This window comes from Crotalus tigris, unplaced genomic scaffold (genome assembly GCF_016545835.1).
Source record: "Crotalus tigris isolate CLP2741 ecotype Arizona unplaced genomic scaffold, ASM1654583v1 scf7180000024304.1987388, whole genome shotgun sequence".
In the NCBI taxonomy this organism is placed as follows: Eukaryota; Metazoa; Chordata; class Lepidosauria; order Squamata; family Viperidae; genus Crotalus; species Crotalus tigris.
In genome coordinates, this window is record NW_024100476.1 from 346,738 (window position 1) to 371,132 (window position 24,395).

Below are 24,395 nucleotides of genomic sequence, written 5' to 3' on the forward strand. Positions count from 1 at the left end.
AAGTTTGAGAAAGGACCAGCCTAGAGGGAGGAAACGGTCCTTGGCAATTTGTGAAATAATATCAGGGATTCCATCAATTTCTATGATTTTGTCACAGGCTGTGGCATGTGGGAGGAAAAAGGAGTACGGTTAGTGGGAGTGGCTTGCCAGATTGCTAGCTTTCTTGAATTTAATTTGTTGTGAGGTAGATTAGTGTATTTATTTTCATGAGCAACCATTTTGGTGATAATAGATCTGCAAGTATATGGCACCAGAGTTCCCAGTACGAAGGAGGCCTGGTATTTGATAGTTAATCCCCATTTCTACTCCAGTAGCCCTACTCCTGGATCCTGATTGTTGGTGACTTTGCTTCAAGCTTGAAAAGAGGACTTTGCTCTTCTATGATATGGCAGTGAATAAACAGATGGATTTGTGTATAATCAAAATCTGGTTGAGTGAGAGTAGGAATGTCACCCCACTGGAAATCTGCTCTCCTGGCTTTGGGGCCCCACAGCATCCTTTGAGAGCAGCCTTGGGTGGATTTCTCAGTGGTGCTGTTTTAGAATAGGCCTGATGGGATGTAGGGATCAGGTGGGAACCCATCTGTTGTATTGGCTGCTCTGCTATCCAGCAGGGTCTCTTTCCAAGCTCTTCAACCTGCTCTAGGTCCAGATCTTGGAACCCCCTCATCTTTTGATATTGGGAAACTTGCATCTCAATCCCTGTGGGTTAGGATGGGAAAGATTGATGGCAAACATGGCTTATGTCAAGTAATCTCTAGCCCTACATATGCTGGCAGTGATGTTTCTCTCAAAGTAGCTGATAGATGGAGGGCAATTACTGGGGTTGGATCATGTAGGGAATAAATGAGAGAACCTTGATGGAGAGAAGGCAACAAGCAGATAAAAATTGAAGAAGCCCATAGGAGGGTTACATAAACACCTCAGGCACCAGCACCCCTCCAAATTTACATGAAGATAAGAGAGAGAGAAGCACATTCAGACTTGCAAGATTCTGTTACTACAGCCAATCTTAGTTTTAGGCACAGACACAGTTCCTGTTTCTTGATCTGGTCTACTTTGTAGGATAGACATTATAAATTTCTTGATCCATATAAGATTAACTGTAACCTGGAATCTCTCATTGATGAACACACAGATGATGAATGTTATGCTCAAGATACTATATGTTTCCAGAAAGATTCCAGCAGACTGGGGAATTTTCACAAGAACTGGCAGAGAGGGCCAGTGATTGCCCAAATAACTGCTGGCAGTTACCGAATCTTGGAAACATGTAACATTGGTGCTGTAGTCCTGCATTGGCTATTGATAAGTTTTCAGGTGCAATTCAAAGTGCTGGTTTTGTCAGGCTCCAAAACCAAGAGAGACACATTGAGGTTCTTCAAATCAGTTTCCTCTATTGTGCCTCATCTATAGATAGAAATCTTGTCAAACTAATGCAGATGATTTGCACCATAAAACATAGGGAGGAGCCATTTAACTCACTGTCTCCCACACAAACCATCTAAACTTTGCTGTCTTTTGCTCCTCTGGAATGTTCTTCCTCCCTCCTGGGAATCCAGATTAAATTCCACCAAAAGTTCTGATTTATAAAGTTGTAAATGGCTCAGCACCTAAATCAGGGGTCTTCAAACTTGGCCCTTTTATGACTTGTGGACTTCAACTCCCAGAAGGGCCAAGTTTGAAGACCCCCTGACCTAAATGCACACAGGCCACCTTCCTCTAATCAAATCATTCCAACCCTTCATGATAATTCCAGGAAAGGCTACTGATTCCTCCTCACTTCCAATGATGGGAAATGAAACTAGGAGCTGCTTCCTCATATATGGCCCCAGTTCTACGGATCAGGCACCCCTTACAAATTAAATTAGTATCTTCATTAATGCCTTTTCCAGAAGATGACAACGAACACTCTTCTAAAGGCCCTTTGGTGATGATGTTTTTGCCATCATTTTTACTACTATGGTTGTTTCTGAACTGGCTGTTAATGTTCTGACAATTATTGTAACTATGTTTTGATTTATTTCTCTTATTAGTTTATTTACCATGGATGCATTAATTGTATTTGTAATGTGCATGTTTTAATTATTAGTTGTAAACCACCATGAATCTTTGGCAGATTCAGCACTTTAGCTATATAACAAAACAACAAAAAAAACCCACACAAATGCAAATATATTGCCGTTTGCAATTAAGGGAAAACTATCACAAGGTTACTAGAGGAGTGGTTTGGCTTTGAAAGCTACAAAAGACTTGGATTTCAGAGCAATCTGTAGTGCTACAAAAAATGTTCTCTTTCTTAATTTGAAAAGTTAGCCATTAAAAATAATTAATGGGTAATTTCTGTACATTTTCAGCTTTCCAAATGCAGGTACTACTATGCCTTTATTTCCAGCTTTTTTTTTTTCCAACAAAACACCTGCCAATCAAAGTAACTTATTTGATTGCATAGCTATTTTCTTTCATTCAACTTAGGTCAGAAGGTTTTGCGCAGATATTGGCAAAGTTCTAAGGTTGATGGGGGAGGACAGAGTGACCCTGATCTAATAGCAGGGTACATTATCGCCTTGTGTGCTAGACACTCCTGGATCTCATTATGTGCAATCTATTGGGGCAGATGGGACTTCAATTCAGGAGAAATTGAGCTGCCCAGACGAGGCATAGTAACCCGAGTGGTCAGTGGAGAATCGCTGTGAGAGACAGACGGAATTCAGCTGCACTTCTCCAAATTCGAAGTTCTCGAAGAGCTGAAAGAGAGGAGAGAGGACTCGTGAAATTATAAACCTCAAAAGAGTATACAGGTGCTCCTTGACTTACGACCACAATTGTGAACCCCAAGTTTGTGTTCTTAAGTGAGATGCTTGTTAAGTGAGTTTTGTCCTATTTTACGACCTTTCTTGCCTCAGTTGTTAAGTGAATCATCTCAGATGATAAGATAATAGCCCGGTTGTTAAGTGAATCTGGCTTCCCCATTGACTTTGCTTGTCATAAGGTCGCAAAAAAGGGGGGGTGTGTCACATGACCTTGGAACACAGCAACCGTCATAAATATGAACCAGTCACCAAGTGTCTGAATTTTGATCACACAATCATGGGGATGGTCGCAACTGTGAAAAATGGTCATATCACTTTTTTTCAGCGCCGTTGTAATTTTGAACAGTCATTAAACAAACTATTCTAAATTGAGGACTACCTGTACCGGGTATGGGTGTGTCTGTTCCCTGTACACCATCTTCCCACATATAATTGATACATCATCATCATAACAAAGTTGGAAGGGACCTTGGAGGTCATCAAGTCCAACCCCCTGCTCAGGTAGGTAATCCTATACATTTCGGACAAATGGCTGTCCAGTCTCTTCTTAAAAACTTCCAGTGTTGGAGCATTCATCACTTCTGAAGGCAGGTTTTTCCACTGGTTAGTTAATTGTTCTAACTGTCAGGAAGTTTCTCCTTAGTTCTAGGTTGCTTCCCTCTTTGTTTCTTGTCCTGCCTTCAGGTGCTTGGAGAATAGCTTGACTCCAAGCTTGCCTTCTTTGTGGTAGTCCCTGAGATATTGGAACACTGCTATCATGTCACCCCTCATCCTTCTCTTCATTAAATCATGTTCCATCATTTTCTTTTCCCCTTCCCCTGTCTCAGATTGAAAGAACTTGTAAACATTTTTTTTTACTTATAAGGATATATATATATATTTTTATCCAACAGGATGGGAGTTTCTGAAACTTTATTTATAGCAGAACACCAACAATACTTTTGCTCCATTTGATCTATTGCAGGAAAAGGGCAAATCCAGCCTCTTGGCTGACAGCTATTAACCTACGTTACGTAACGTTACCAAAAATTCCTTTTTGAAAAAGTGTAAAAAAGAAGGCTAAACAGCTAGAAGATGCGTGGTTTTTGTCCCTGACAGTCTCTGAGGCAGTGTTTCTCAACCTTGACAATTTTAAGGCATGTGGACTTCAACTCCCAGAATTCCACAGCCAGCAATGCTGGCTGTGGAATTCTGGGAGTTGAAGTCCACATGCCTTACAATTGTCAAGGTTGAGAAACATTGCAAAGGGGAGTTGGGTCCATCACCTCACATTTTCATAGCTAGTCAGGCTCTACTATAAAGTTAGTAATATACATTTATAAGTGACTGGCGAGGAAGAATCTGAGAAAAACAAATAATGAGATTATGAATAAATATTTGTACATCCGTATGTACAGGGAGGGAAAAAAGTATTTGACCGTCTGCTGATTTTGTACATTTGACCACTGACAAAGAAAGGATCCATCTATAATTTTAATGGCAGGTTTATTTTAACAGTGAGAGACAGAATAACAACAACAACAAAATCCAGAAAAACACATTTCAATACTTCTGGAGTAAGGAATTCTTACCTATTTTACTCTGCTAGTCCTTGCCAAGTATAGAGGGTGGCACTCATCTCTATTTCAAGGCTATTGAGCCAGCACTGTCCGAAGACATTTTTGTGGTCATGTCATCATGGAGCGCTGTTACCTTCCCATCAAAGTGGTACCTATTTATCTACTCACAACTGCTAGGTTGGCAGGAGCTGGGGCAAGGACGGGAGCTCACCCCATCTTGTGGTGCTCGAACCTGGGCTGCTGGCTTTCCAGCTGACAAGCCCAGCATCTTTTTTTTTAATAATTTTTTTATTTTTCCAAACTCTCCCCCATACATATACCATAATATTTATCAGATGTTAACATACATTCTTTTTACATTCATATATAAGATACTTTTAATAAAATGAAATAAATACATACACATGACTTTTGGTGTTGCTCGCTCATTTCCCCTTTCACTGTATCCACACTCCTTCTTCTCTACCTTCTTTCTCCCTTTCTTCTCTTCCCTACTTCCTTCTTCTTCCTCTCCTCTTCTCTTTCCTTCACCACTTTCCTCCCCTTTCTCCCCACTTCTCCTCTTCTCCTCCAACCTTCCTACTTCCTTCTTCCCTCCTTTACTCTTTTCTCTCTTCTCTCCTTTCTTCCCTCTCATCCCTCTTCAGATACAATTCAGGGGTAATGTCCGAGCAACTCCTCTCTCCAAATTTCCCTATCTGTATTATATACAATGATTAATTTCTCTTACATTAATACTTCTATTTATCTAACCTTCTCGGTATATACTTCTATAAATATTTATACAGCCTCCAGTTATTCAGTACTGTGTCGCCTGGGTTTCCCTCCTTATCTGCTCCTTCTTCTTCCATCTAAATTAATGTTAACTATCTTTTAACCGTATTCTCTTTTCAGCCAATTATAAAAAGTTCCCCAGATTTCATAGTAGTCTGACTCTGTCTTATCTTTAATTGTCATTGTTAGTCTATTCATTTCTGCACATTCCAGTATTTTCCCAATCACCTCTCCCTCTGGGGGGGCTTTCAGTGACAAGCCCAGCATCTTAACCTCTGAGCTACACCATGTGCACACCACAACTTCAGGAGGCATGAGTAAATTTTCAAGGAGCATTAGCATTGCTGCCGGGGGCTACACATAATAGTATCTGGCCTATGGCCCATCAGTTAATCATCTCTGTTTCTGACATTTCACATTTCTTGTTTATACACCCTCTGGAAGATGTAAAAAGAAAAGTAATAGTTGCTATCGGCTCTCCAACCAACATGCTCCTTTCTTAAAGTTTCTTTCTACTGAAATCTGATTGCAGCTCTTTCTTACACAAGAGAAGTTTAATTACTGCTCCCACAGATTACACAAAGAAGGCCTGTACATCAAAGAAGATAGGACTTTGGCACCAAGATCCAACAGAAACATTTCCTTTAATTTCCTTAGTCAAGATTGAGTAGGTGTTTTGGCAGTGGGGGAGGAAGGTAATGGGGCAAGGAGAGATATTTCTAATTTATGTAGATTACTAATCTGCATTTAGTGTATCCACCACCTACATCCATCTATGGCTAGTTTGTCCAAGTTAGAATAATGAAATCAGAAACACTATGCTCTTCTTCCAAATACCAGTAATATAGCCTTTCAAGGGCATTTGCATGCTCACATACGTAAAGTTCAGGAGACAGCTACTTCAGCAATTAATAGAATACAGGAGACAGATGAATATATATATATCTCTGTATGTATGTATGTATGTAAGTATGTGTGTGCGCGCATGTGCGCGCGCGCGCACACACACACACACACACACACACACACACACACACACACACACAGATATAGCCTTCCCGATCTCCTTCTATTCTGATGATGCTGGCAGTTTTTGGCCGGATGAAAACTTAGTGACTCTTCTTAACCACAGGCTTATTTATATTAAACAGGCTGGTTTACTACATCCTGGTGTTCGTTTTTTTCTTTTATTTGTTAACATAATACCCAGGATTCGCATTTTTAGTATTTTAAAAGACACACACACACACACACACACACACATATATACATTATTGTAAGAACTCAGTAATATTGCTTTGAAGAACCATCACATTCAAGTGGTTTTCTTCATTCCATTAAAGAAGCAGGAAATTGCTCTGCCTAAAATGAAAGTAACTATTTTAGAAAATCTTTGAACTGCATTAATTTCAAACTCAGCTGAATGTTGCTGTGCCAAGGGTCAACAAAGGCTAAATAATCTAGTTTCCCCATCAAGACAAGCTTAAAAATCCATACTCCATCTGAGTACTTCTGCCTTTTTACATCTATCTCCCAGCCTTTAGTTCAAAATGGGTTATATCCAACTCTTCTTGCCATTAAGTTCAAAGTCATCCCAGAGGCTTTGAAAAAAGCCTACAGTTTCATTATACCCTATCCATTCCTAGTTAACAATCCTCTGATTGTCTACTGAAGTAAAGGTAAAGGTCTCCCTGTCCAATCATGTCCGACTTTGGGAGGTGGCGCTCATCTCTGCTTCTTGGCCAAGGGAGCCAGCATTGTCCACAGATATTTTCCATGGTCATATGGCCAGCATAGCTATACACCAAAGGCGCACGGAATGCTATTACCTTCCCACCAAAGTGGTACCTATTTATATACTTGCGCCTGCATGCTTTAGAACTACTAGGTGGGGCAGGAACTGGGACAGGAATGGGAGCTCATCCCGTTGCGCAGCTCTCGGGTCTCAATCCTGGGCTGTCAGCTTTCCAGCTGACGAGCTCAGTATTGAAATTCAAATATCTGTTAATTGAGTTCTCCCCAACACTGATCATCTTAAATGGCTTTTTATTGGTTTTGGCTATTTATTTTATGTTCTACTATATGACCCGTTTAGTTGCATGCAAAAATTTAAGCACCACTGATCAAGTGTATGTCCACACGAATCTTAAATGAATAGAAGCAGACACGAACTTCATGTGATACAAAATTAAACAAGTATCTTTTTGTTAATCTGAATGTGTATTTGCTAATTACAGGTGGTTGTTTTCAGGTTAAAAAGAAGCAAATAGTGAATGTAGCAGGTTTGGACACCCTTCCAGGTGATTCAGCTTTATTTTGAACTCTGAAGAGACTAATAATACCGAGAAAGTGATCGAATTGTGAGACCTACGAAGGACTCAAAGACAATTCCACAAGAGAACAAATACTGTGACCCCTCACTAGCTTCTCAGATCTACCTACTTTAAACAACATGAGCTCCTCTAAGCAGTTGTCTGAGCATCTGAAAATTAAGATAATTCACTCTTACAAAGCAGGACAGGGCTATAAAAAAACCTCTAAATGTCTCCAAGTAGCAATTTCAACTGTGAGAAATGGCGTTAAATAATGGAACTTATGTGCATTTGTTGAAGTCAAGGCAAAATATGAAAAGCCAAGAAAAATTTCTGGTGGAACTATCTGAAAATTGGTCAGAACACACTGAATCACTAAAAATAGCTTGCTGAAAATTTTGGCTGATCTGAAGTAGCTGTCCACTATATAATTTCACTGAAACAGCAAGCAGCTGTATGGGAGAACTGCCAGAGGGAAATATTTTATCTGATTTTATCACAAAGTCATTGTAAAATATGCAAAAGAAAACTCAAATCAATTGTTCAGCCTAAAGCCCAGAAGACACATTGGAAGAAAAAAAAATGAAAGCATCTGTTGACTCTGTGATATTTTGGGGTACACCAGCCAATGGCACAAGAAAAAAAAATTGAAGATTGAATTCAATTAAATATCAACATTTGTGTCCCACAATCAGTGAAGAAACTGAAACAAGGCTGGATCTTTTTACAAGACAATGATTCCTCCCCCTCCCCCCCAAAGAGCCAAAAAAATCAATCATGAAGTGCTTATAGGAAAGATACAAAGATTTTAAAATGATCTTTGCAACCCATAGATGTCAATGCTTTTTGTAATCTGAGGCGATCTCAAACATGCAGAGCACGCAAGGAGACTTCAAACTAATTTTGAATTAAAAGAATTATGATAGAAAGAGTAAAATAAAATAAAATAAAATAAAATCCAAAAGCCCAGATATAAAGACTTAATTGGCTACACAAAATGCTTGGAAGCTACAGAGGTATGGCTGGAATATTTGGTCTCAAGAGAGATGAAATGGTAACGTCCTGAATCAATTCTACTTAGTTAAGCAGACTAGTGTACCAGAAAAAATGTGGTGTTTGGTAGAGAGTTTCAATAGGCCTACATCATGAAGGAAATAAATTAAACCAAAAAGTTTGGAAGTTAGAAATAAGACTGAAATATAAATACTCTAATTCTGGTTCATGTTGAATTCCAGTGTTTATTTTCAGCATATATTAAAATGAATATTCTTCAATTCAATGTATCATATGTGAGTTAGACAGCATCACCACCAGATGGATTTATAACTGGCTGACCAACCACGCTCAACATGTAGTCCAGGGTAGTCAACCTTGGCTCTTTTATGACTCGTGGACTTCAACTCCCAGAATTCCTGAGCACAGCACAGCTGGCTCAGGAATTCTGGGAGTTGAAGTCCACGATTCATAAAAGAGCCAAGGTTGACTACCCCTGATGTAGTCCTTAATGAACTGCATCTACAGCAGCAGTTCTCAACCTGTGGGTCGCGACCCCATTTGGGGTCGAATGACCATTTCACGGGGGTAACCAAACAACATGATCCGCCATTTTTTCCTCTTTTCCTTAGCTCTGCTACTCCCTCTTATTTTATTAGCTTTCGAAAGCCAATAGAATAGACTCTCTTGAACAGAGTCTAATTCTATTGGCTTTCAAAAGCCAATAGGAATTGTCCAGGGCTGTCTCTGCCCTGCTGAGCCCGCCAAAAGCCCCAGTCTGCAAACGGTGCTGCAAGGGGAACAGTCTGCAGAGCTTCCCTCCCTGCTGAGTAACTAAAAAGTAAGTAAAAGAGGGCCGGGGGTGGGAGGTGGGAGGCCGGTGGGCGCAGGGATGGTTGCTGGTGCGCATGGGGCCCGGCAGGTGCCTTACCTGCCTTGGGCTGGGCCAGCTGGTGGCCCAGCCGATGGTCACCCTGCACCGCCGCTGCTGCGGCCGCCCAAGAGCGCCTGGGCCTGCCTGCCGCCGCCCCAAACGGCTGGCAGCCAAGGTAAGCCTAGCGGGGCAGCAGCAGGCGCAGGGAGGGTTGCTGGCACGCGTGGGGCCCAGCGGGTGCCTTACCTGCCTTGGGCAGGGCCAGCTGGTGGCCCAGCCGGTGGTCGCCCTGCCTGCCGCGGCCGCCCAGGAGCATCCGGGCCTGCCTGCCACCGCCCCTTGCCGGCTATGCCTCAGCCGGCGCAGGGGGCGGCACCGCGCATGCGCGGCACACCGTCCATGCGTGGCGCCTGCTTACGACCAGGGTCACCGGTATAAAAAGGTTGAGAACCACTGATCTACAGGGAGGGAAGTAAATAGTGGGGTACTCCAAGGCTCTGTCTTAGGCCCAGTGCTCTTCCACGTCTTTATCAATTATTTGGACGAGGGGATAGATGGGGAACTCATCAAATTTGCACATGACACCAAGCTGGCAAGAATAGCCAACACTCCAGAAGATGGGCTTAGGATACAGAAGGATCTTGACAGACTTGAACTTTGGACGCTATCTAACAAAATGAAATTCATTGGTGAAAAAAGTAAGGTTCTACATTTAGGTAAGAAAAATCAAATGCACAGGTATAGTATAGGTGGTACCTGGTTCAATAGTACATAACTGCCAAAGGGATCTTGGCGTTCTAGTGAACAATCAGTTAAATACGAGCTAGCAGTGTGCTGTAGCTGCCAAAGCAGCCAATGTAGACCTAGGACAGAATCAAGATCACGTGAAGTGTTAACACCACTCTATAATGCCTTCGTAAGACCAGACTTGGAATACTACATCCCATTTTGGTCACCATCTTATAAAAAAGATATAGAGATTCTAGAAAGAGTACAGAGAAGAGCAACAAGATAATTAGGGGACTGGAGGCTAAAACATATAAGTATGGCTGCTGGAATTGGGTATGTCTAGTTTAATGAAAAGAAGGACTAGGGGTGACATGATAGCAGTGTTCCAATATCTCAGGGGCTACCACATAGAAGGGGGGGGGGGTTCAACCTACTCTTCAAAGCACCTGAAGGCAGGACAAGAAGCAACGGATGGAAACTAATCAAGGAGAGAAGCAACCTATAACTAAAGAGAAATTTCCTGACAGTGAGAACAATTAATCAGTGGAATGACTTGTCTCCAGAAGTTGTGAGTGCTCCAATATGAGGTTTTTTTTAGAAGAGATTGGATAAGAAACCATCTGAAATGTATAGGGCAGTGGTTCTCAACCTGTGGGTCGGGACCCCATTTGGGGTTGAACGACCATTTCACGGGGGTCGCCAAACAAGGCTGTCCGCCATTTTTCCCCCTTTTCTTTGGCCACACCCCTGGCACCTGGTGATGTATAAGTGGTTGGAGGTCACCACAACATGGGGAACTGTATTATGAGGTCGCGGCATTAGAAAGGTTGAGAACCACTGATATAGGGTCTCATCCTTGAGCAGGGGCTTGGACTAGAAGACCTCCAAGATCTCTTCCAACTCTGTTATAAAATCAAAATATTAGCACTTGTAGTATTTGCAACATACAGGGAGTCCTTAACTAACAACCAGAATTGGGACCAAAATTTCCATCGTAAGTTGGTATGGTCATAAAGCGAGTCATCATGTGACCAAACCTAATTTTACAACCATTTTCCCTCTGTCATTAAGCAAATCATGTGGTGGTTTACTGAATCACATGGCCATTAATCTGCCTTCCCCAATTGATTTTGTCAAAAGTTGGCTGGGAAGGTTGCAAATTACAATCACACGCATGCAAAAGATGCTGCAACTTTTGTAACTGTGAGCCAGTTGCCGAATGCTTGAATTACAATCACAGGACCCTGGGGTGGCGCTTTAAGGACCAGTCTTGCTTTTTCCAAGGCCCTTGTAACTTCGAACCATCATTAAACAAACAGTCATAAGTTGAGGACTACCTGTTATATGAGATACAGGATTTCAAGAATAACCTTTTCAAATTTATAAGCTTTTTTTAAAATATCTGGTCCTTTTAAATGGTGACTGAAGAATTCTAGACCTCACAAGAACATACAGATTTACCATCTCTCTTTTTCTCTCTCTTACACTGTCATATTATAGTGAATTTTCTTTGGAAGCAGTTCTGGGAATCCCTTTGAGAATGGTCTGTAAAAATCTAACTCACTAAAAATGGTGGTTACATGTTGGAAAAGGTGGGAGGTGTTCAGTTAAAGTAGAATAATTAGGATCCCTGCACAATCAAGATTTGAATTTCTATTCTTGTGAAACTTAGCAACAATAAACAGCAGCAAGGCTTTTCAAAAAAGAATTGTTCCAGCATGCTATTTAATTTAGGGGCAGGGGGAGGGGGAAAGAAAGAAAGATTAGACAATTCCTTGGGAAAATGGTTTCACACAATTATAGCAATAAAATATAATGTGGAATGCAGCTTGATTCTCCAGGCTAAAGATAAAAATATCTCCTAGGTAAATTACTACAGTGGAAAATATCCCTACAGACAGACAGACAGACAGAAGATACGGATGGGACAGAGTTGTTTTACATAAAGGCCACTTTGATTAAATGCAATACTGAGACAGTAATTTTTTGTAGAGCCCAGCAGTTTTGACAGGGCTCATATTTTGCATCTGATGGCCAGACGAAGAACTTAAAGAGGCCTGTTTTTTATTTTCCATATATTTTAAATTAGGAGCTCTCACCAGTCCTCATGATCCTGCGTTTATGCTTTCTCAGCATAGAAGGTTCCTCCCGCACTGGGCACTGAACCAGAAATGGTTACCATGTTATCTTGAGGCTGAATAAGTTTATAAAGTATGGAATACAGGAAGTCCACAACTTACAACCCTTCCTTCAGCGAATGTTCAAAGTTATGATGGTGTTGAGCGACGGGACTTGTGACCCGTGTCTGAAGTTGCACTGCCCCTGCAGTCATATGATCAAAATTTGGGCCAGCCCACACTTAGACTACAGGGGCAGTGCAACTCCCTCCATTTGCCGATCACCTCCATCTTGCTTGTCAGTAGCAGTGCCGAGGCTGAAGTAGAGACTTGGGACCTTCAGCAGGCCTCAGCCAGCTGCCACTGACCCCACACCTCTACAGGGAGGAATGGGACAACTCGCCACAACCACCTCACTGCGGCCAACTCGCCACAGCCAACTTGCCACGGGACAACTCACTGCGGAACAATTTAATGATTTAAAATAAATAAAAACATATTTTAATTTTTGTCGATCACATTTCATCCTGTCCCTCCTTTTGCATCCTTTCTTTAATGATTCTATTCCAATATTTGTTATTGCTGTAACTTTTGTCCAGCAATGAGTTGTCCTGTGGCGAAGTGGCCAGGCCAAGTTGTCCCGCAGCGAGTTATCATGGCGAGATGGCTGTGGTGAAGTGTCATAGACCCTCTACAGCAGAGGTCCCCAACCTTTCGAGCACCAGGGACCGGTTCCATGGAGAGAGATTTTTCTGCGGACCGGAGGGGGTGTGGTTTCATGTACTGCCAGCATCCCGCAAATGGGGCTTTGCTTGTTTGCGCAGCCCAGTTTCTGGCATGCCGCGGACCGGTGCCAGTCCACAGACTGGGGGTTGGGGACCCCTGCTCTACAGGTAGTCCTTGACTTAATTCATTGAGTGACTATTCGAAGTTACAGTAGCACTGAAAAACATGACTTGGGGCCATTTTTCACATTTACAACCATTCCAGCATCCCCAGGGTCACATGACCAAAATTGGGGTGCTTAGTAATGGGCTCATATTTGTGATGGTTGCCGTGTCCCAGAGTCATGGGATCGATCCCTTTTGCAATCTTCTGACAAGCCAAGTCAACGGGAAAGCCAGATTCACTCTACATTGTGCTACCAGCTTAACAACTGCAGTCATTCACTTAACAACTGTGGCCAGAAAGGTCATGAAATGGGGCAGAACTCCCTTAGCATCTGTCTCACTTAGCAACGGAGATCTGGGGCTCAGTCGTGGTTATGTCGAGGACGACCTGTATTCAGCCCCAACCTTAGCCCTGCTGCCACTGAGGAAAGCCATCTAACGCCCCACACCATGGCCAGCCACCTCAGCACCACTGGGCAAAGCCCCAGTTGCCCCTGCCACCCTGTGCTCCACAGACCCTGCCACATGGAGCTGATCTTTGCAATTTTCCTCCACCACCCAGCCTGACCTTCCATATGCAAGGAAGCTACTAACTGTGCCAAGTCTTCTTGTCTAAGCTGTTTGTGTCATTCTCCAAATCACGCACACCATTCATTCTCCACATCTCAAGACTTCAGAAGCTTTCTAAAGCATCACAAGACTAGTGCATGCGATCTGGAGGATGAACAGTGTCTGTGATCTGAAGAACAGATATAACAATCCCATCTCTCCTTTCCCCCCTGCCCCCGATCCTGCTCCCTCCTTCTGCATCTTGTAACTATGGTTTTATTTTGATGGTAGTTCCATTTTATGGTGTTAGGAATATTTATCTCTGATGATTTCTAATGTTTTTATGCTATAAGCTACCCAGAGTTGCTTCAAAATGAGATGGGCGGCAAATAAATTTAATAAACAAAGAAACAAATAAAAATTAAACAAAAATAGTGTGAGTGACCTTATGAAGAAGGCCAGGTGTGGCCAGCAGCTGCCTTGCATGCATTAGGCTATGCCAAGTTCAATGGTAAAATATCAGGACCTATTAATTTTGAATTGTGTTGCCTGTCTGGGATGCTCACCTGAGACAATGTTCAATTTGATCTAGCCAGTGACTCTCAGCTGTAGATTATTTTATGACCTTTTTTTATAGCCTGACTTCCAAGCCCTCTGCTTTCACAATTACAGCCAACTAACTCACAAAAAGGTACCGCCAGTTGGCTCACAAAAAAGCAGTATTTTGCTTTAGGGATAATTGCACTTGTCCAATTGACAAACATATATTGGAACTACAGATCGTATAACGATTCAGAAACATGGTGAAGACAGATGCCACCTTATTCCATACCATACTGCTTTCGATTGTGGTTTGATCATGATTGTGTGGTTGCCCCCAAAAGGCCTGCTTGACTCTTTTAAATGATAGAAAATGAAATTTACGAATCAATAAAGGCCGAAATATGGTTCAATCTAAAAGGTGTTACAGAACTGCATTGAAAGAGAAGGAAAGAGTTATTCTAGGACTAATGGGGCAGGGACCTATTGAAATGGCTAAAGATAAAGATAACCCGTCCTTTTGGCAGGTCATTGTGGGTTATTGAGGACACCTTGACCTCAGTCTATCATGAATGCCTTGTTATATACTAATGTGGGCATGGGAACAATACTTTGATATTCTATCTGGAGAAACTTGTGATAATACCTTTAACTATCACTGGTTCACTTTCAATGGTGGCTTTCAAAATAGTGAACAGAGAACAAGCCATTAAATCATCCAATTAAAATGAAATCGAGCTCCTGATAATCATTTCATTCTAGCAGAGCTCACAACATCAAACAGAGACTGGTTAGCTCCTGCTTTTTAGGATTATTGTTTGTCTGCATAGTCAACCTAGCATATACTGCATGCTACACAGAGGTTTGGAGTATAGCTAATGTCCTTGTTTTTTCCGTTTTTTAAAAAAAGGTTATAGCAATGATCCTGCCAGCTAAAGACTTTTAAGTCAATATTGAACATAATTAGCAAATTAAAATCCAGGAACTGGAACTGGAAACTCTGTAATTGGCTTAGTGCAGGAGAATATATTGGAAGATGAATGCTGTAGAGGCCTTCAGAGCAGATAATCTACTATAGATTACCACCTGACTCTTGCAATGTTTGGTGGGAAAATACACATGCAGAAAAACGTCTCATCTGCTGTTTTGGTGGATTTCAGGACTGATTTAGGGAATCCTTTAATGGAGAAGGGACAGCAATGGCTCAGCGGCTAAAGACACTGAGCTTGTCAGCTGGAAAGCTGACAGCCTGGGTTCAAAACCTGAGGCCGCACAACTGGATGAGCTCAGGGTTACTTTCCCCAGCTCCTGCCTACCTACGGGTAGCAGTTCAAAAGCACGCAAATGTGAGTAGATAAATAGATACCATTTCGGTGGGAAGGTAACAGCGTTCTATGAACTTCGGCGTATAGCCTTGCTGGCCCCATGATCACTGGCTCCCTCAGCTAAGAAACACAGATGAGCCTCGTAGAGTTGGACACAACTGGAAAAGGGAAACAAACCTTTACCTTTTAATGGAGAAAACTTAACAACTCTACTATTGGTCTGCTACTGTTGATACCCAAATGATACGATAATGCAAGCCTGAAAATGAAATGTAGTCACTCTGGAGAGCTCCTTGAAAGGGTAAAACTAGGTTATATTTTGATTCCTTATTCCTGATATTTATATAAATTCTCTCATCAGAATCTTCAGGGGAGAGTTTTGCATGCCGAAAACGTGCAGACAAATATCTTTCATTTTATTTTATGCAGATGACGTTGTCATCTTGTCACTGACCTAGACAAGGTTAGATCCCTTAAAGCCCTTGCTCAACATTACTAAGAGGAGCCATTTAGTTATGAAATATTACCAAAAAAAAAGCATGTGTTTTTTTCCAATCTACAAAGTTCCCCAACTGGTTATAGACATCCGTGACACAAAACAAATCACGTTTTAAATATTTAATCATTCCCAAGGAAACTGCTGACATTAAATATATGGCTCAAAAAAAGATTCAATCAAAAGCAGGGAAGGAACTTTATCAGCTATCAAACTTTTTGTAACAAATAAATTACACCATTATCTTATGAGGTGCAGTTGGGACCTCATTTCAGTGATGCCCCCTTTGAAAATGTCCAATTTTTAGATGTTTCAAGTCACCCAAATATGTTCTTAATATGGCTATAAGCCAAGAGGCCAGGTTGCCCAAAATTGACAACAATGTTTGGTCAATTATCTTGAGAGCCTGGCTAAGGCTTATTCTAGCACCAATGGGAATCCTTCTGGTTGTATTATCTCTACATGATAGAAGAGCATCAGATGTCATTTCTATGGTCTTGCACCTGGATATCTATTACCTTCACAATCAGAAAAATTAGAGAGGGGATCAAACAGATGAGCTGAGACATAGCATTCAGAATCATTTAAGTTGAACTTCAAAGACTTTTTAACATCTTAGAGAATTCCAAAGATCTGTTCCAACAGCTTATCTTATTTACTTATCCCCAAAATTGATGGCACCTTCTAGAGCAGGGGTCTTCAAACTTGGCCCTTTTATGACTTGTGGACCTCAACTTCCAGAATTCTTCAGCCAGTGTGCCTGGCTCAGGAATTCTGGGAGTTGAAGTCCACAAGTCATAAAAGGGCCAAGTTTGAAGACCCCTGCTCTAGAGTTTCCTGCAGCACTATACGCTTGGCATTTTTTTGGAAGGCAGGTTGTTATGAAACTTCAGTTCCTTGGGGACTCTTCCCATGTAATTTGGATGAGACTCAATCAAGTTAATATATCTCTACGTTCTGAACTGCAAATGTTATTCTGCTTCTCAAAGTCACTCAGATAAATTTTCTATCCAATTTCTTTTTGCTAAGAGAGAATCTAAAATTACATTTCTATTTGCAAAAATAGGTTTTGTAGCTGCAAGGACTTATTTCATTGTTGAAGCCCCCACAGGGATTGACTTTAATAAGACATTTAAATTGAGAGTGTAGTTGGGGCCTATTATGCCAATTATTATTTTATTATTATTTTATTACATTTATTTTAACAACTAATACAGTAGTTTCATTGCATTCTGAACAAGGACTGAAATAACTTTTGGACTGTGGCTGTAATACGATATGTGATGGTCACAAGTGTCAAAGTCAAAAGTTATAGATAAGACAATGAGATCTCTCTTCTGTTTGTCTGATGTTAGTGCTAAAGAAAAGTGTTCTAAGAGAAAACAAAATCTGTATTTCCCCATTTTTGTTTGCCATTAATACACTGCAAGGTTTCAAGCTATGAATCAGTGGAGCATTTATAGGATTAAACTGCTATTTTCAACCTCAAAATGCAGATATACAGAGTACCATAAACCACAATTGCCCTTTGCACCATCAACGATTATGCATAACTTCTGGGATTGCACCAATAATTACATGCATCTTTCCTTGGTATGTTTCTTATAATTCTGCCTGGAATTTGCAATATACAGAGTGCTGTGGGAGATGACCAGGCTGAGCCCAAGGGAGGGGTCAAGCACGTCATCAGTTTGGACTCCCTTCATGCCCATAAGTCCAGCCCTCCTTGAATTCCATTGACTCTTATCTACCACCAATCTGCTTTGACCGTTAGTAATTCAGATTCTTGTCATGAGCTAGCATGGATTAAACCTGTACACTTTTGAACAAACTTGGTTTCTGATTTCTTGCACTTGACATATGCTTTTACATTGCCAAATGTCATACAATACAGAGATTGAAAGAATGGTGTATTTGTTCCCCTTATTCTTCATAGGAATTCCTAACACCTGGTTTTAAGAAACAATCCTGTCTTAAGATTTTATACAATGTTTCATGAAACAATATTCCAGCATCCTTGAATTGTGGGTCATCATATCAACTCTGTTACCATGGTTCAAATAGGGTGCTTGAATTTTCAAATTCCTTCCTTCCTTCCTTCCTTCCTTCTTTCCTTCCTTCCTTCCTTCCTTCCTTCCTTCCTTCCTTCTCTTTCTGTCTCTCTCTCTCTCTCATGCACACATACACAATTAAACAATGGCCTTAACAGCCTTGAACTTTAATTCAAGGGAGCACTTCAGCTTTTAAAGGGCATTGTTGATTTAAAAAGACCAGCCCTGGATAAGAGGTGAGTTTGTAATTTCCCAGACATCAGTCACTTGATGTTCTGATCATCCAATTTCTGCTGAACTCAATCATAATTGCCAGCTCCTACAAAACCTTGCTAATTTTACAAGAAAGGAGAAAACGATGTGATGGCACCATGCTATAGGTTCTACACCTTTGGGGCATGACACATGCATGACATTGCAACAGAGGTAGAGAAGGGAAGGGAGTTGTGATATAATGCTGCTTTCATTCATCCAACACCCTTTCTCTTCTCTTCCTTATAATCCAGGGGCAGGCAACCTTGGGTCTTTTATGACTCGTGGACTTCAACTCCCAGAATTCCTGAGCCAGCCATGCTGGCTCAGGAATTCTGGGAGTTGAAGTCCACGAGTCATAAAAGACCCAAGGTTGCCTACCCCTGCCTTATACCCTTGCAAGCCATAAAGAAAAAAATACAGAATCAGAATGAATGTACTTCTAAGCCAGCCCTATTGTTTAATTAGCAACCAAGAGTTGCAGCTATAAAAATGCATGGGAGGCCAAAGCTTATATAATTATTTAGAAAAATGAACCGTCGGAAGTTATCTGGTACCTGAATACAGGTGCTTTTAGAATACATAAAAATAGAAGTCTGAGAATAAAAGAGACAGTAGGCATATTTGGCTTCATTTTTCTGCACAGAAAACTTTGCTAAAACAATTGATTTTTTGGGAAAGTAGCTAGCCGCCTATTAATCACAAACATATTGTAAGATTTAAGGGACAAGCATGCCTTTTTAAAAAAAATTCTTATTTTCATTTCGGGACTTCTATTTTTAATTATCACATCACTTCATTCCCCCAGGCTTCAAATAATAAGAACGACCGAAGATCACAGGTAGGTAAATGAGGGCAAGAGGAGATGAGTTTTTTTCCTCTCAAACTCAGCTAAGAAAAAAGCCTTAGGGAATACAAATGGCAACACAAGGGATTCGGTTTCTCAAAATTAATCTTCTGATTTTCCATTGGTTTAATAGATTACCTTCTACTTCACATACTTAATGTGGTTTTCGATAAGAAAGACATTCATGGATGTTAGCTGACAAACTAACAGGTATGTATTAAATGTACCCGTGGAGTTTTCTATTCTTTTTAGTTCATTTTTCTCCTGTTCTACATTTTATATCATGACGAGCCCCCCCAAAAGGAAAGGGATAAATCGTTTTTCCATATTCGGGCCCTTTAGGGCTGTTGTAGTATCATTTTTCTTCACTCAGATGGAAGTTAATCTGTCATTGGTTTTATAACATGCAAAGTCTTAGTTAAACTTACTTTTATTGGTTGATTCCCCCAATCCCATAAGGATTTTTTTTAATCGTGCATCTGGCTAAATGCACTTTTTTTTGTTCTTTTAATATCCTATGACACAAAAAGATTTGAGATATTTTGATCTCAGAAGTGGGAACTATCATCTCTGAATCCAATTTATATGCAAACCCTGTTTTCTTCGTTGTATGTTCCTATCTGCTAATATATTCAATTAAAAAGATTGGAGGGAAAAAGCCATTAAGGTACTAACTCAGTCTCTGGAGGTTTTGAAGGGAATGGATAGGGAAGACAAGAAGGCAGTCCTAGTGAGGTAGTTTGGGTTTTCTGTGCTACCCCCCCCCCAACCCGGATCCAGGTTTTTTTTTTTTCATCTTTAAATCTTAATGAGGTAGTAGCATTTCCTCAAATTTGGTATATAATTTGCGAATTGTCTTAGATTCAGGGACAGGTGGCAGGCACGGCTAAGGGGTTTTTGCACAAATTTCTATCATGTGCCACAAGTGCCCATTCTTGGATCAGGAGTCTCCTGAGTGCAATTCAAGGTACTGGTTGTCACCTTTAAAGACTTGCAAGACACAGGATCAGGTTACTTGAGGGACACCTGTCTCCTATAGTTTCTGCCATTTCCACTAGATCAGAGGTCTCCAACCTTTCTGGGCTCAAGGACTGGAGGGAAGGAGAGCAGCTTCAAAATTGGTGTGCATACCCGCGCGTGCACGGGGCCACGCACACTGGCACAGCACTAGCAGCCCCATTCACATGTGCGAACGGCCATGCAAATGACCCGGGCTAGCAGCACATGTGTAAATGGGCTGCTGACACCTGCCCCACGGTAGCATCCCTGTTTGCGCCCGTGCGCATGTGCAAATGGAATTGCGGGCACTAGCATGAGTGGGGGGAGAATGCATGCTCATGCATGCACGCACCAGCCAGCCATTTCTGGGGCCTGCTGGCCACAAGCCGGTGGCCTGGTCCTGGGCCGCGGACCATAGGTTGGGGACCCTTGCACTAGTTCTCACAGGTTGGGTGTGCTCAGGTCCCCTATATTAAATGCCATCTTGTTGGATCAAGAACTTGTGCCCTCTCTGTTGTAGTACCTACATACTGGATCAGCTTCCCTCTTGCTATCCAGAGAGTCCCAAATTCTGGATTTTCCTCCAGGCATTAGGTTAGAATGCCAGATTGCCGCAAACAGATGGAGTATGTGCAATTGAGTTTTAGGGTGCTTTGATTATTGTACTATTATTTTAATTTTGTGTCTTTTGTTTGAGTACTAGGAGTTTTATTATATTGCTCTGGCTTTCTGTTGTTAGCTGCTCAAAACTGATATAGAACAGTGGTTCTCAACCTGTGGGTCGGGACCCCATTTGGGGTCGAACGACCATTTCATGGGGGTCGCCAAACAAGGCTGTCCGCCATTTTTTCCCCCTTTTCTTTGGCCACGCCCTTGGCACCCGGTGATGTGTAAGTGGTTGGGGGTCACCACAACATGGGGAACTGTATTATGGGGTCGCAGCATTAGAAAGGTTGAGAACCACTGATATAGAAGATGGGAAGTCATATGAAGTTTTCAGTAAATAAATACACAAACACGCTACACTACACACTAGGTTGAATTAATTCAAATAAATGCTTGGGAAGCAAAGATAGAAACCAATTGGGAATTGATCAACTTTGGGGTATAAGTTACCACGTGGGGGAACTTGTTCAGCTTATTGCACTTTAGCTTATTGTTTTGCTTAATGCACTTTCTCAACCTTGACAACTTTAAGATGTGTGGACTTCAATTCCCAGAGACTGGCTGCGGAATTCTGGGAATTGAAGTCCGCACATCTTAAAGCTGCCACAGTTGAGAAACACTGGCTTATTGAGAAAATAATTCAGGTGGTAATGATATTACTATGAAGGAAGAAAAAGTCAAGATGAGGAAGAAAAAAATCAATTACTTTGGAAATGATCACCAAAGGGAAGAAGTGACTGAGAAATAGCATGCTTAACAGGAAGAAAATGGAGGAAGGGAAGGAAGGAAGGACAGAAGTTTGTCTCCTTCCTATCTCACCATGATTCTGACAGAATTGTAAGTGTCCCTTAACAACAAGCTTGCTGCCTCAAGGAAGGAAGAAAGGAAGACTCTATTTCCTCTCCAAAGGACTTTGAAGAAAATAACACCCATCCCTACAACATCCAAGATTTGTTGTAGTCCTAGCTTTCATTGGAAGGATCAGAAAAGAAAGACCATGCAAAAATCACTGCTATTGAGACCATCTCAACAGCTTTGTCTACACATAGATTCCACAGTGGGGGCCATCTTCATTTCCCTAAATAATATCCAATCTACTCAATCAACCATTCAGACTCTAACAACACATGGTGTTAGTAATTGTCACCTCACAACTTCTAACAATGCAAGGTCTTCCAGTAAAAGACATTCTGAGGTTAGAGCTAGATACTTTTAACTTTTTGCTTAATTTTCCAGGATTTAAAAGAATATCTCTTTTTTCCCCATAAGCCCTATAACCTAGAGAAATTTTTTTCAATGGCAGAAAGTTGAGAAAAATAAATTAGGAATAATGTCCTCTTGGGTTTCCTGTTAGATGTATCTAAGACCAAAATATTATCCCGTGTAATTTGTGCATAAACTCAGAATGTACTGCACATGCCAGGTTTATATTAATGAAAGAAAAAAAGTCTACGTTCGCCAGAGTAGGGATTTTTAAAGGGCAAAAAGCTTTAATAATCTTAATCACTGTAGGAATTATCAATATGCCCCAAAAGGAAACTCATCAGAACATCAATATTAAGATCTGAAGTATCAGTTGAAAATACTCTAAATAAAATTATACATCTTATTCTAAACAAAAATGGCTCAGACAACTTTGCTGCCAAAATAATTCCTCTGTGCTCTGAGCAATGGGAAATTCAGTTTGGCAAAATAACGTAAGCAGGCATTGGAAGAAACCCTGGAGATCATCCAGTCTAATGCTAGATGATCAATGCTATTTCAACCTTTGACTGGTCCATCTCCAACAGTTGACCCTTCTAGCTTCTGCTGAAACTCCACCAATACAGGAGATTTTGAGGCAACTTCATTCACTGTCACAGCAGTCATTACTATTAGAAACATTTTCCTGATATCTAGCTGAATTAACCATTTAATTTGCAATCCCAATTTGATACCCATTCGTTTCTCAATATTCTGATAGCCTTCACATGATAAATGGCAGTATCAGGATAAGGCAAAGTGAACAACCCAGTGTGTTTCCATAACTGCTGAAAGGTGGGGACACATTTAGATGTGTCTTCACAATGGGGGGGGAGGTAACACTGTTTTTCTGATCAAAAGCTACACTTGGTGTTCTAAAGGAGGCACTCCACAATATCCCATCATCCTGGGATAAAGTAGAAATCACTGAGGCTTTTTTGAAAACTTTCTCAATCTGATGCTGTTGAAATTACTTGGGCTTTCAATCTGATATTTTTCAGCCAATATGACAGAACTAAGACTGGGTAGTATTTTTTTTTTCTGTTTGAGCATTCTGCATTTGCATTTGCAGAACCCTCTAATTTAAAACAATATTCTAATTTAAAACAATATTCCTAATTGGTAGGCTCCGACAAACTATTTTAAAACCAAATGCTTTAGGTTTCTCTTAATGTAAAGTCTTAGTATGTTAAGTTTCATCGGTCAATTAAATAAGGATAGATCTTACTGTTTGAATAGAAATTACCATAATTCTCTCACTTATTATTTACACTATCTTCAACTGCTGTTCCATTATTACTTGGATAGTATTAATAATCTGCATTTTTAAAAATATATATATAACATTCATTTATGTCAAAGGGAATATTTAAGATTTTTATCTAACAAATTTAATCTTATTCAATTCTATGATGATTGCAAAATCTGTTTATTTTTTATTTATTTTATTTTCTATTACATTGTTAAAATTTTGATGCATTGTATTGTTTTAATATAATGATATCTGTAGTGTTGATGTTATTAACATTCAATTGTGTGTAAGCATCGTCAAGGTGTATATATATACACATACACATAAACACATATACACAGGATACACAACAAATATACATACACACAGATGTTAATAAAAGGGAAAAATAGATAGACAGATCATATTTAACAAAAATTAAAATACCAAAAATTGTTAAAAAGAGAAAGCGAGAGAAAGAGACACACAGAGAGAAATAAAAACTATTTTCTAACTTCCTCATTTAATGCATGTGCTAATTTGCATTGTACTGTAATGTATTGTAGACGTTTCAAATTCTGTGTTCATTCATTTTGTTTTGTTCTCCTTTTTTGCCATTTTCCTCTTTTCTTATGTTTTCTTTTCTCACAAACACTTAATAATAGTATCACAGAAAAAAACAATCTTTTATTACATTTCCTGAAAATAAAAGTCAATGTTATTTCCCCAGATAATGTAACTTTAAAATGGGACAGTCATCTGAGAATATGACACAATAATGATGACAGATGATCTTTTGTCTGTAATCTCCCATGGAGATATGTGTGCATGTGTCTTAAATTCAGTACCATCTTCCATTGTGGTAAATATACTTACTGTATTTATTTATGTCCTTTTAGATCTGTGTTCACAGTCCATAAGGTTGAAGAGTCAGAAGAAAATAAAAGTTGTGGGACAGTATTTATTTTATTTCAAGATAAGGAAATAATATCAACAAGGAAATGTAAGCAAGCTGAAGGAAACATTTATTGCTTTTTCAAGTCATCAAAGCTTGGTTAAGATTTTGGCTCCCTGAAAGGAAGAGGTGAATAAGGATGAAAGTGAACTCATGAGGTAAGGTAGGGATAGAGAACATTA

The 24,395-nt window shown here is 40.4% G+C and overlaps 1 protein-coding gene across 3 annotated transcripts in view; it reads right to left on the reverse strand.

The window, feature by feature from the left end:
- Nucleotides 1–2,012: 2,012 nt before the first annotated feature.
- The window catches only part of ASCC1 (activating signal cointegrator 1 complex subunit 1), a 110,609-nt gene continuing 88,226 nt past the window's right edge, over nucleotides 2,013–24,395 (reverse strand). For all 3 annotated transcript variants that reach the window (XM_039324662.1, XM_039324661.1, XM_039324663.1), the window contains exon 10: nucleotides 2,013–2,746. In XM_039324662.1, coding sequence (XP_039180596.1) covers nucleotides 2,630–2,746 — 117 coding nt within the window. In that variant the 3' untranslated portion in view covers nucleotides 2,013–2,629. The remainder of the gene's footprint in view (nucleotides 2,747–24,395) is intronic.